Below are 13,532 nucleotides of genomic sequence, written 5' to 3' on the forward strand. Positions count from 1 at the left end.
AGCGACTGCATTGAGCGAGGGCGCTTTCTTTCTCACAGTTGCTCCTTTAATCACATATTCCTAAATAATGACTTCACTTGGAGTGATCCGGTGGTCGAGTTAATCCCTTTCTCACGAGGCTCATTTTAAGGCTGAAGTTCTTTGGTTCTGCTGAAAAGGCTTTCGACACATCGCCATATCATGATGAAAACACTTTTTTTAAAAATACAGCCTACTTTAAAGACCTACTTTAGACTTTTAGTATAGTTTAATAGCCACAGGAACGTCTTCAAACATCAACTTCATCACGAGGCTGGTTATGTGATTCGCCACAGTCTTCTCTGGCGTGCGTCTGGGCTTTACGATGGAAACGCTCGCGCTTGACTGTTCAATCCTCAAGCAAATATAATAAACGATATTCGAAACATCTCCCATGCATCCATCGATGCGGCACAGAAAGGCTTGCTTGCTTCCCTGTTCGCTGCAGTCGCAGGATCCCCGTGCGCCATGTGAGCTGTCCCGCACCCAGGACACGCACGCACAGGAGCGTGATAAGGGTGTGTCGTCACCGAATGTGCTGCTGCGGATGCGCGCGGTCACCAGGCTGCTCCACGTGCGGGGATGCTGTTACGACTTCAGCTTTGAAGTGGAACAGTAAAGTGGGCGTCAATCGGGCACTCTATTTCGTGGAAAGCGGGTAGTCTCGTTTATCCATTAACGTAAACATCTCAGCGGTCTAAGGGAAACAAAATCCGTGTAGCCTAATTGGGTTGTCTACTGGGGTCTATTTAAACGTGGATTCGTAGGCTACTGAAACACAGTAGTAGGCTAGGCTACTGTATTAACGTTAGAAATTATTTAACAATTAAAAAATTAATCTATGCTAGCCTATTCTTATAGGCTTTAAATTATTTCCATCTAAAAAAATGTTTTCTGTGGTGGACTCATAGTCCATGACTGGAGTCATAGTCACCAAGAAGCAGCCTACTGATACACGTGACAGTAAAACTTTGACCTTGCATCTACTGCTATGAATTTAGCCTACCTGTGGCCTTTCGCTCAGCAACTTTTTTTCTTTTTTGGTCTTTACATTCAAGTGGCTATGTAATTGCTGGCTGTATTAACTGATTAGGCTATACCAAAAATGACAAAATGAGTGGCTAAAATCAAAGTAGCTATAAGAAGTTTCAGTAAAAAAAAAAATTGGTTTTGATAAGGGTTCTCTGTGCTGTAAAGCTGGAAGAAAGGGGAGAGAGTGAGGACAAGAGACGCAAACAACATTTAGAAATCAAATTCTGAATAGTATTCTATAACATTATTATTATATATGGTGTAGTCAGACATGGGTAATATTTCAAGTAAATGTATTTTAAGTATGTATTTAATTACATTAGTGTATTTTGTTATTTATATTTTGCAGGTGTGGAAAAAATAAAATGTAGTTTGTAACAAAATATTTTGAAAGAGTGTATTAGGAGTAGGCCTATTTCAGTCACCATGCTTATGACCATAGTAAATGATTTTGCCATATTTTCGGTCTGATGTTGGCAATGGCACGAAAATCACGTGACACCCTTAACAGTTCTGGACCGGTTCTAGTTCACAGAGGTTGTGTGGCTATATCCAATGACACTGGCCTTGACCTTGCATTTTTTGCATTCGGGATATTGATAATTCTTATCATGATATAGGCTACTATATAGCTGCTATTCTTGGGATCTCAGAATGGCTTATCCACCGTTTTATTACCGTGTGAGAAGTTACAAATTAACATGGTCAAAAACACATTGTTTTTAACATTTTTACAAATGTGTACTTTACCCTACATATAATGAATCACAATCTTACTGTTTACACAGAGTCCTATTTGAGCACATGTTTGAGGTTCAGTGTTACACTTGTAGTATTGTGAATGACAATAGCACAAACATAGCAAAGAGTGCAATCTAGTGGAGAAGAATGATAATTACAGTTCAATCCCCCCACCCCACCCCAACATCTCAAACTACAAGTTCACAAGTATGTACACTCACCTAAAGGATTATTAGGAATACCATACTTATACTGTGTTTGACCCCCTTTCGGCTTCAGAACTGCCTTAATTCTACGTGGGATTAGATTCAAATTGATTTCAGGTGCTGAAAGCATTCTTCAGAAATGTTGGCCCATATTGATAGGAGAGCATCTTGCAGTTGATGGAGATTTGTGAGGCATCCAGGGCACGAAGCTCCCGTTCCTCCACATCCCAAAGATGCTCTACTGGGTTGAGATCTAGTGACTGTGGGGGCCATTTTATTACAGTGAACTCATTGTCATGTTCAAGAAACCAATTTGAAATGATTCGAGCTGTGTGACATGGTGCATTATCCTGCTGGAAGTATCCTGCTGGAAGGGTACATGGTGGTCATAAAGGGATTGACATGGCCCGGAAACAATGCTCAGGTAGGCCGTGGCATTTAAATAATGCCCAATTGGCACCAAGGGCCCTAAAGTATGCCAAGAAAATATCGCCCACTACACCATTACACCACCACCACTTGCATGGTAGCAAGACATGATGGTTCCATGCTCTCATTCTGTTTACGCCAAATTCGGACTCAACAGAAATCAAGACTCATCAGTCCGGGCAAAATTTTTCCAGTCTTCAACTGTCCAATTTTCGTGAGCTTGTGCAAATTGTAGCCTCTTTTTCCTATTTGTAGTGGAGATGAGTGGTACCCGGTGGGGTCTTCTGCTGTTGTAGCCCATCTGCCTCAAGGTTGTGTGTGTTGTGGCTACACAAATGCTTTGCTGCATACTTTGATTGTAACGAGTGGTTATTTCAGTCAAAGTTGCTCTTCTATCAGCTTGAATCAGTCGGCCCATTCTCCTCTGACCTCTAGCATCAACAAGGCATTTTCGCCCACAGGACTGCCGCATACTAGCCTAGAAATCTAGACGCACCCTAGCGGCAGCAAATTTAATCTGCCCGCAAGTGTCATCTAGGAACTCTCAATACCCTTCTGAGCTGTATTCCCCTCACTCTGGATGGGCCAATCACATCGTTTATAGACTCAGCGGGCAGGGCCATAATGACGATGGCTGAGTTGCGTTTGCGTGCTTCTAAACACAGAAACTGGTGAACGGCGGTCTTTTGAATCAGCTTTGACTGCGATTCTGGAAGACTTGGAGTTAAGCTTTTCTCTGAGAAAAGAACAAAGAACGGCACTGAAGTCATTCTTAAAAAGGGAAGATGTGTTCCGACCGGATACGGTGAATGTTTAATCTATCAACAAGCTCTGTTTCACCTTCGTTGCTCTGGTTGGTGATAGCGCTATCCTATCGCGTGCAGAGGGAGTTTGAAAGACAACCGTTTATCCCGCCCCTCGGATTGAGCCCTGTCTATGGTGAGTTTCCAGACCAAATATCTTGATGTGGGTCTGGCTTGTCAGGCTAGTCGCATACTGGATGTTTTTCCCTTTACACACTATTCTTTGTAAACCCTAGAAATGGTTGTGTGTGAAAATCCCAGTAACTGAGCAGATTGTGAGAAACTCAGACCAGGCCGTCTGGCACCCACAACATTGCCACGCTCAAAATTGCTTAAATAATCTTTCTTTCCCATTCTGACATTCAGTTTGGAGTTCAGGAGATTGTCTTGATCAGGACCCCACCCCTAAATGCATTGAAGCAACCGCCATTCGATTGGTTGATTAGATAATTGCATTAATGAAAAATTGAACAGGTGTTCCTCTTAATTCTTTAGGTGAGTGTATATATGATACTGTAAATTATTCCCCCAGTTTATAATTCCCAGTTACCCTCTCATCACTGGGCATCACAAGAACTCAACTTTGCTGGTTTTAATCTTACCTCATAGGTCTTTTAAGGTTAATGCATCCAAAGCACGTCAACTGGTCTCTGGGGTTCCTCGGGTACATTTCCTCTGCTATATCACTGGGACCCAGTATATAGGCCCATGCTAATAGTTCTACCATGCTGATGCCACAACTCTACTTTTTATTTCAACCAGATGCCCCAACGGTAGCTGCACAGATCTCCGACTGCCTGACAGACATCTCAGCATGGATACATCAACTACAGCTCAACCCAGCAAAGACAGATCTTCTTGTCAATTTCAGCCAGATAGGTTTATCAACAATAATGCCATCAAGTTCGGTCATCAAGTCTTCAGATAATTTGGACTAAACTGCTCAATTTGAAGTTTCACAATTTCTTTGTGCAGCTTTTGAAGCGTCAAAGTGTTAGTTGCATAGACTGTCAATGGAGGGTCAGAAATCTCTCAGATTTCATTAACAAAGCTTCATTGTTCTGAAGATGAAGGAAAGTATTTTGGTTTCCCTTACGAAACAAAAATATATTGCTGTATATTGGAAAATATCATGTAATACATTGGGCAATATATTCACATATATGGGATTTAATATTTATATTCTCCAATATATTTCAATATATTGAAAGGGGCTATCATTTGTATATTTTGTAATATATTACAGGAATATATATTATATTGTATAATACCATCAATATATTATTCCATGTATTTACAATATATTTTAATATATTTCGAGTAATATATTGGTAAATATATTTTCCTTTCGTAAGGGTTGGAAGACACAAGGGTGATTCATTAGTGACCTAACACTTTAACTGTCTCTAAAACCACTGCCAATATTTTAAGTACCTTCCAAGGTTCCACATTCAGAGATGCGAGGGCAAAATCTAAAAGATTGTAGTTGTTTCATTTTTTTTTTCCTTTACTTTTCTCTTTGTTTTGTAATTTGTTGTATTGTGAAACATGTGATGTGTTTTTCTGATGTAATATGTACGTTACGCTATTTCTTAATAAAGCATAAAAAGGTTCTAGGTAGACCCTATATGTTTTAGAATGCATTTGTTTTGCGTCCCCTAGTGGCCGCTGATTCGCGTGTTAAAACCACACCTCCAATGAATGAGCTGACCTCGTGACCAACAATGAGGAAGTATTGTTCCGATGGTGCTGAATTATAGCAAAGATTTGCCAGAATATTGCCATGAGAATCATGCTTATAATATTGTAATTTGTAATGTATTGTATTGGATTGTATTATAATATCTCATGCAAATCTTTAACCACATGATTTATTTAATATTTGCAGTGTGTATACTTTCAGCCCCTGTGTTTTCTGAATCAGGTAAGCAAGATAACTTAGGCTACAGTTTTACAGCACTATCCCCGAAGCACATATATTGATATTCTAATTTATTATTTAGTCTAACAATTATTATTATCTGTAGACTTGTTTGCATTCTCACCCTTTTAACCCTAGGTCTACATGTAGTTAATCAATATTACTCAGTAGCCTACTTGGCTACACTAAATGTATAATTACATTGTAACAAACCTATAAAATACAGTGTAACCAAAATCTCTCGTCTAAAATGTAACTCTCTCTCTCACAGGGTCACATTCGCTATGGGTCTTTGCTACATTTTTGACTGGAGACAGTTCAGTCTCATTTCCAGAGTTCACTGCAGTCATGAAGCTGGATGATATTGTCATCGGTCACTATAACACAGATGAGAGAAGTTTTGTCCCTGAGACAGCGGAAGAATCTGTTAATGTCACGGAGCAAATAACTATATCAACAGTCTGTAAAGGCATTCACGAGGGCATGAAAACCAAAGCATACTACTTAATTGATTACTTAAATTACACAAGAGGTAATTATGCTCCAATGGCTTTGTTATTCTCTCGAGAGTGCCTGGAAAAAAGTATTTCCATTCAGATCTGATTATTATGTGCATATCTATCAAAAGTCAGTAGAATTTTTCTTTAAAAAAATAATTAGCCTAACAGGCCTACTTTTATTTGATTAAAAGTATGCCTTTTTATTTTATTTATATTTTAAACATATTAAAATAGAAAACTGTTCTAATAATAATGTATAATTTTAATAATTTCTCACAATATTAGTGTTTTTACTGCATTTTTGGTAGTGTCAATGCAGCCTTGGTAAGCTTAAGAGCCTTCTTACTCTTACTTTTGATCAGTAGATAACCTTATTGTTCTACTGCACAATGTTGCCAGCTAAATTAAGTTCAGCTTTTTGGCACTTTTTGTTAATGTCATAACAAGGGGTGCCTGAATTCTGAATTCCTTCCTTTCTTATGTGCATCTGAGACACTATTTCTTCCCAAGGACTTCATGTGCAGCAGAGGCTGGTTGGATGTGAACTTATCCATGATGAGCCCGGCCGAATGATGACGCTGGAGGCCTTTAATAGCGAGAGTGGCTTTGAACGACGTTATAACGTTCATGGAGAACAAAACACTCACTGGAAATGGCCTGTCATAAAGAGTAGGGCACAGCTGGAGTATGATACATGGCTGTATGCCCACTTTTACCGCCCTTTGTGCATTAGCCAGCTTAGGAAATATCTAAAAAAGGAGAAGAAGCGTGTGATGGCAAGAGGTAGCTATCACAAGTGCACTCTTAATTTATTTGGATCAGAAAACATTAATTAAATGTTTCCTGCTTAATGTGTTTCACTCTTTCCCTGACAGTAAAGCCCAGAGTGAGAATGATTAAACGCATTTGTAGTGAGACGGGTGTAGTTCAGATGACCTGCCTGGCAACAGGTTTTTACCCACGTCACATTAATCTGACCCTTCTTCAAGACGGCCAGCCAGTTAATGAGGAGAGGGTCACGGGAGGAGAACTGCTGCCCAATGCTGATGGAACGTACCAGATGAGGAAGAGTGTGGAACTCAGTTTTGAAGAGCAAAGAGAGAGGCACTCCTACACATGCACTGTGACTCACCTTGGGCTGGATAACAAACTTGACATCAGTATAGGTATTAAATCGATAAGGCCAACTTTTACATATACAAACGCACACACACACACATGATTGATTGATTGATTTGTTGCAGAACCTGGTTCTGATCCTGTTATTGTGGTTCCCTCTGTACTACTGTTGCTGTTGCTGTGCATTTTTGGAGCTCTGGCTGCCTTTAAAGTATGGAGGAAGAGATTTACACAGCCTGAGCAGGTTTAGAATTACATTGTTTTATTAATACATAAACTTATATTTATATGGCCTAACTTCTGCTGGCCAGGCTTAATAATTGTATTTCTGTCTATATTGCAGGTCAGCTACATACCTGCTTCAGGTTTGTGTGACTAACTCAAGTTAACTAATTTCTTATTAAGTAAATATGTACATTTTTGATGTGTGATTTATTTTTCTCTCTTCAGCAGCTGACCAAACAACAGAACAAACATAGATGTGATGTCTGAAGAGGCACTAAATTATTTGTTCACATTTAAAGACTGAACACATTTTGTTTTTATAAAGTGACTGACCTGAAAGAAAAAAAAGATTTCATCAGTATTAAAAACCCTAAACATATATAACGATTCTGAGAGAGAGAGAGAGAGAGAGAGAGAGAGAGAGAGAGAGAGAGAGAGAGAGAGAGAGAGAGAGATATTGATTAAATATTATAAGAAAATATGTTTTAGACTAATAAAATTTATTTTTCTTACCAGTTTAAAGAAAAATATATATTTTTAATCTTCTTATCACACCCAGATTTGGTCTGTTATAGTATTGAATATTTCTGTATTTTTACAATATTTGTAAGTTTTACAAAAGTGATTTATATTAATAATGACATATAAGTGTCCACCCAACAGTATGTGCATGACTGTTTGTCAGCTAATCAAAACTCAGAATTTATTAATTCGCTAGTACAGCCTAATTTATTTGTGTGTTTGTAACTGTTCGAACTACTAATTTTGTGGATATAAACAAATATTTGTTATATTTTGTCTGTAAATTATTTATAAGCTCTCTCGGGTCATACTTTCACTGATATTGGCCGTGATTTTGCAATTTTTTAAAAACGGGATGTAAATCTGCTGTGCATCTCTGCATGATGTCATATAATGAAAACCAACCCAACCCAAAGCGCGCTCCGCCAAATGTTGTTCTGCACTTCTGCACCCGTCCAATCAGATCCCAAACGCACCGCGCGTGCGCACATTCAAACCATAGATTCAAACTAAATCGAAAAGTGAGCCAAAGGAGGAACGCAATAGGTGAGTTCGGGCGGGATCAGGACTATTTAAATACCATGCAAAATTGTATGAAACGATTTTATCGGTGGTAGCGCTATGCTCCCTATAGTATTTAAATATGCAGGATGATAGCATGATTTAAAATGGCGCCATCGTCCCTCTATTGCAGACGAGGCGAACTGCTGAAAATTAATGTCATTGTTTTGGTTGTAGATCTAAAATGGTGGACACTGCCTGTGTCCAGATAATTCCCCGTGCATTAAACAATCGACTAGGGTTTCGTTGTAGATTAAAAAAAAAACTCCATTCGCTAGCGTGTGAACAGTGGCTGGACGAATTCCTCCTCGAAGCAGTAACGTTAATGCATGGAGTGCATAGGTAACGTTAACGTTACCAATGCACATAGCTTATCTTGGCCATGGGGTTTTGTTTTTAGAAATATGACCACTCCTGGATATCAAGCAGAACTCAATTAAACCATATTAACCCTATATCATCGTATCCCTGTGTTTAAATTTTGTTTTGCAACTTATTTGCTAACTTGTCCAATTTAAGATTTCTTACCTCGCTGAGATGGTAGAAATGGTAAAATTCTGTAATAAACTCCTGTATTTTCTTATTTTCCACCAGAATGGCTATAGAAAGGTGAGTGTTGGTAAAATATCTCGAACAAGTTGCAATGACTATGCGATCCACTGTGTTCATGAGTGAAGGACACAGAGTGGACACAAGCCTCAGCAAGAAACCAGCAGGAGCCCATGAATCCCTGAAGAAGGAAAGTCTCAACATCGCCACCAACGTGCTGAGCACAATCCACAACAGTGTTAATCAAAAGCATCACTTACACAGTCAAGCAAAGATCAGCCAACAGAGCGTGTTGAGCTGCCCTGACCAATCTCCAGCAGGGAACCTCAGGCAGGAGGAGAACTGGGAGAAGCCGGGGGCCTTGACATTCCCGTCAACCAAGCAGATGGGGGCTGAAGGTTCCCCGGTCAAGAGCAAATCACTGTTTTGTCAGGCAAAGCACAACCACGTGGGGAAGATGGATCCTATGGTATCAAATGGCAGTAATCAGCAGAGAGATGGTGGGCAAATGGGGGCGGTCGTGGGGATCCCCTCGCCAGAGAACAGTCCCGATGGGATGCGTCGCAATGTGAGAAAAGGCTCAGGCCTGGTTGACACGCAGACCAGCTGCATCCGACAGATCCTGCTTCTCCAACTGGAATTGATTGAACAGCAGCAGAAGCAACTGCACAACAAGAGCAAAGAGATTGATGACCTCAAAGCTGAAAAAGAGATGGTACGCTAAAAATATTGCACTTTTTTTCTTCTACCTCTATGAAATGTTAATGTGGGCATCCTCATAGTTCCCATTTTTCTTATTTTGTATCACTTTTTTCACTTGTTCACCTGAACCTAATGCTTAATATACAGCCTAACACAGGTGTGTGTTTGTAGCTAATGGAACGAATCGAACGCATGGAGCGGCGGCTGCAGGCAGTGAAAAAAGATGGATCCCATTCTTCTCGGACTTCTCGCCGTAGGGAACCCGAGGGTGAGACCTCCGCCTCAGATGACGTCCAGCATTCTGAGGGGCGGACCCAAACCCCAAAGCAAATGCACTTTGGAAGAGGAGGAAAAAGCCTGAAAAGGTATGATCATCAATTTTCTCTTTTTGAAATATTTTAATAAGTTCCAAACCTGTATGACTTTCTTTCTTCTGCAGAACACAAAAGAAGATATTTTGAGGAATATTGGAAACCAAACCGTTTTGGTTACCTTTGACTTCAATTGTATGGACAAAAAAACACTGAGATATTTCTCAAAATATCTTATTTTACATGAGGGTGAGTAAATGATGACAGAATTTTCATTTTTGGGTGAACTATTCCTTTAAAATTTCTTCAAACCAATGTGCTGTAGCTAATGCAGTTCTTAGCATTTAATTGATATAACTAAATACATTCTAATATTTCCCCTCTTGAAGGAGGTTTCTTTTCCAAGACTCTCGGTTGGGTAGGTCACAGCGTGGGCAGCCCAGGTCACCACCACCACAGGAGGTCCTAGGTCTGAAAGAGGAACCCCAGGAAGAGATGGGGATTGAATTGTCTCATTCAGATGAACTGCCCTACCTGGCTACCACAGAGATGTACCTGTGCTGCTGGCATCAGCCGCCACCATCACCGTGGCGAGAATCCTCACCTGTACATGAAGACACAGTTGCAGGTGGGGGGAAATTCATGTAATCTCTCTGTTATGGACTTTAATTATATGTTGAATATAAAGTATATTAAAGGTGCTCAAATGAATCATTATTCTTTGTATGTAGTTCCATCATGGCGGGAGAGTATCTTGGAACCTTTGGGGCAGAAAGAGGCATCAGACATCCCTGAGGTTAGTAAGGACTGTGAGCACCTCAAGATGCAATGCCCCATTCAGTGACGCATAGGACTGCAAAAACATTACAATTTCCAGATAAAGTTGCGATTGCAATTTAAAATGCTTGTTCCAGGTTTACTGTACTTGTTTGTAGGGCTTTTAGGTTTGTTGAACTATAAAATAAAAATAGCATCACTTCTAGCAATAAAAGTAAAATAATTATATATTAAAATAAATAATATATTAAATGTATTTAATTTAGGGGTGTCCATGGTTAACCGATTGACCGATTAACCGTTAAAAATTGCGTAACCGAGTGAAACATTTTACTCGGTTAAGTGGCGTCAATGACGTGCTTTGAATTTAGTTGTAATATATGTTTGCACCTCTAGAGACCGCCAGAGCGCTGCCAGACATTTGTAATATCCACAAGAAGAAGTCATGACCAGCTTTCTAAGCGGGCAAAGAAAGCGTGGGAGCACTTTAAAAATGATAGTAACGGGGCAAAATGCAAGTATTGCAATGCAGTGCTTACCGCATTTTTCAGGCTATAAGTTGCTCCGGAGTATGAGTCGCATCAGTCAAAATATGCGTCATGAAGAGGAAAATAACAAACATCGCACTGGACTATAAGTCGCATTAGGGCAGAAGCAGAGCGCGAGCCGCGCGCGCTGTGCATGGAGCAGAAGAAAGAAAGTTTTAAGTGAGAAACTTGTGAATGACTAGAGAAAAGCAGACGTTACTTTAACTGTAATGAAGAAAACAAAAAAGCTAATCGCGGACTGAAAGCAAGATGGCCAGAGCTGAAGGGACGAGTCCACAGATGCTTGAACTCTCTGCCGGGAGAGGCTCAGCAGCCGCGCGAGTCAAACGCTGTCTGTGTGAATCATTCTCGGCTGCATATTTTACTAATGCCCTAATCATGCAGGCGCCCTCACCTCGCGGCCACTTGCATTGCTCGTGAACTGGAGCGCATCTCATCCTAATTTAACGAAACTCAGCGTACGCCTCGCAGACATGAAATAGATCTTAAGAAACTTGAAATGTCTTCTAACAATTTAAAACGAAAATAAATAGGCTATTCTCTGATTATGTAATCCATGATGTGCATTTCTCTATATAGGCGCGTTCACTACGGAGATGGTGGTCGTCAATTTATAAGCTAAAAATAACCCTGACGCACACTATGGTTAACCGAGTATTAACCGCTAAGGGCCTCGGTTAACGGTTAATGAAAAACTTGAAAACGTGCAGCCCTAATTTAATTACATTGCAGCCTTTTCCAATTGATAATAGCACTAAGCCGCATTGTGATTTCGGTTTTATTTCAATGAATCATTCAGCCCTAGTAATGCATTTAAATCCTCTGTGCAGTGTCTAGATGATAACGTCTTTCTGAAGAGACATTCAAAGCTCGAACTGGATGAGAAGAGGAGAAAGAGGTGTGCTTCTTTTGTACTTCTATTTAGTGTCTAGTAGATGAGAGCATTGTTAATCTATTTATCCTTTCATCTCATTTCTCTTTTTCAGGTGGGATATCCAGCGTATTCGGGAGCAGAGGATGTTTCAACGTCTGCAGCAGAGGATGAACAGAAGGAAGGTCATTCAGGAAAGTGAACCAGAGCTGCTTTCCTTCTATCCAAACCCTGAAGATGGTATGTCAGCAGATGGATTTTTTCCCCCATGTCTGTTGAAGGTATTTGGTCCACTCTTTTAATATGCTTATTTCTGTATATTTCCTAAGTGATGTCTATTATGGTGACACCCTTTTTGCCAGTGGTGGCTTTTGGAAGACCTCTTCCCAACCTGAAACAGCAGTAAGTAAAATTAGTGTATTTTGTCATGTGGAAGGATTTAATTGCAATATATACAAGTTATTCTATCACTGTATTTCTACAGAAACTTTGACTTGCCCTGGTTGGATGAGCGTAGTCGATGTCGAGCAGAGGTGACCAAGAAACGGACGCCTCATCGGACATGTCGCAAATAAAACCATCACAAAGAAGCAGCTGCATTTGTACCATCCTGTGCGCTGTAGCAAATCTTGTCCTTGTGGTCTTATCTCTCATACTAACCTAGATTGCACTTTGGATATTCTGAAGCAGATTGAAGGGTGAATTGTTTTTGGATCTCCCTTAAGTCTCATGCCTTGGTATCCATGAGAAAATGTGTTTTGCTCTGTAATGTTTGAAAAACAAGCTCTCCCAACCACACACCATGATCATGATGCTGAATGTAACACTTCAGTGTTCACGACCAAAGCTTACACTAACACATAAAAAAAAATCTAAACTGTACATGCTGCATTTTTGTTGATTGTATGCAAGTTCTCTCGGTCACATGAAGGAAGAAAAGTTGTGAAAACCAGTTATAGGTGCATTTGTTGTAATATAAGATTTTGTTCAAAGAAAATGTGTAAGATACTTGAGGCTAAAGAAATTTTATAAAATATTAAGTCATATTATGGATGTGCTGTGTCTTCATATCTTTTGTTTTTAATGATTCATTGTTCTGAATGCTAAATTAAAGAATTCTAATTGACCTTTATGTTTTGCTTGAACAAAGTGTATCAGAATGGGATGCAACTGGGAGCCACTGGAATGAAATCAGAAGGGTTTTTTACAGACATTCTTTTAGTTTAAGAACCTCCACTGAACTTCTTTTTTAAAAGATTGCTGTTCTTTAGGCAATACATCATAAAGACGGATACATCTTTTTTCACCAAAATTTAATATGCTCAGCTGCAGGGTCTTTGTTCAAAATGCTAAATTATGATGCAAACAAATTACATCATTGCAGCTGTCATCAGTTTTAATAGTATTAACCGTGTGTGGGAAATATAAAAGGTAAATCTTTCCTTATAAAAAAGACTGGCAAGTTTTGTATTTGTAAAAACCATATATTACTAAATGGTAACCAAAATTGTGTCCTGTGGTGCTCCAATGAACTTCAAAGAGCACAATGGTACCTTTACAAAATAGTATTTTATATAAACCTTTCTCAGGGAAAAAAAGAGGCTACTTAAAATGTACTATGTCCACATCAAGGCAGTGCAGTGTTTTTTATTTACCTTGGAAGATGTACTGAATTATCACAATTTTTGTGAGTCTTG

The 13,532-nt window shown here is 39.5% G+C and overlaps 2 protein-coding genes across 3 annotated transcripts; both read left to right on the forward strand.

The window, feature by feature from the left end:
- Positions 1-4,946: 4,946 nt before the first annotated feature.
- Positions 4,947-7,785, forward strand: LOC137094676 (major histocompatibility complex class I-related gene protein). Of its 2 annotated transcripts, none has more exons than XM_067412414.1 (7): positions 4,947-5,153; positions 5,422-5,682; positions 6,161-6,433; positions 6,526-6,816; positions 6,895-7,013; positions 7,113-7,134; positions 7,220-7,785. In XM_067412414.1, the coding sequence occupies exons 1-7, from the start codon at positions 5,078-5,080 to the stop codon at positions 7,246-7,248; spliced, it is 1,071 nt and encodes a 356-aa protein (XP_067268515.1). In that variant the 5' UTR covers positions 4,947-5,077; the 3' UTR covers positions 7,249-7,785. The 2 variants fall into 2 exon arrangements, with proteins under 2 accessions (XP_067268515.1, XP_067268516.1); XM_067412415.1 differs by having other exon boundaries at positions 7,223-7,785.
- A 143-nt stretch (positions 7,786-7,928) lies between these two features.
- msl1a (MSL complex subunit 1a) lies at positions 7,929-13,435 on the forward strand. The gene is made up of 9 exons (XM_067460525.1): positions 7,929-8,062; positions 8,672-9,341; positions 9,500-9,693; positions 10,029-10,267; positions 10,371-10,435; positions 11,795-11,862; positions 11,951-12,075; positions 12,165-12,237; positions 12,320-13,435. The coding sequence occupies exons 2-9, from the start codon at positions 8,721-8,723 to the stop codon at positions 12,408-12,410; spliced, it is 1,476 nt and encodes a 491-aa protein (XP_067316626.1). The 5' UTR covers positions 7,929-8,062; positions 8,672-8,720; the 3' UTR covers positions 12,411-13,435.
- Positions 13,436-13,532: the final 97 nt, after the last annotated feature.

This window comes from Pseudorasbora parva, chromosome 2 (genome assembly GCF_024679245.1).
Source record: "Pseudorasbora parva isolate DD20220531a chromosome 2, ASM2467924v1, whole genome shotgun sequence".
In the NCBI taxonomy this organism is placed as follows: Eukaryota; Metazoa; Chordata; class Actinopteri; order Cypriniformes; family Gobionidae; genus Pseudorasbora; species Pseudorasbora parva.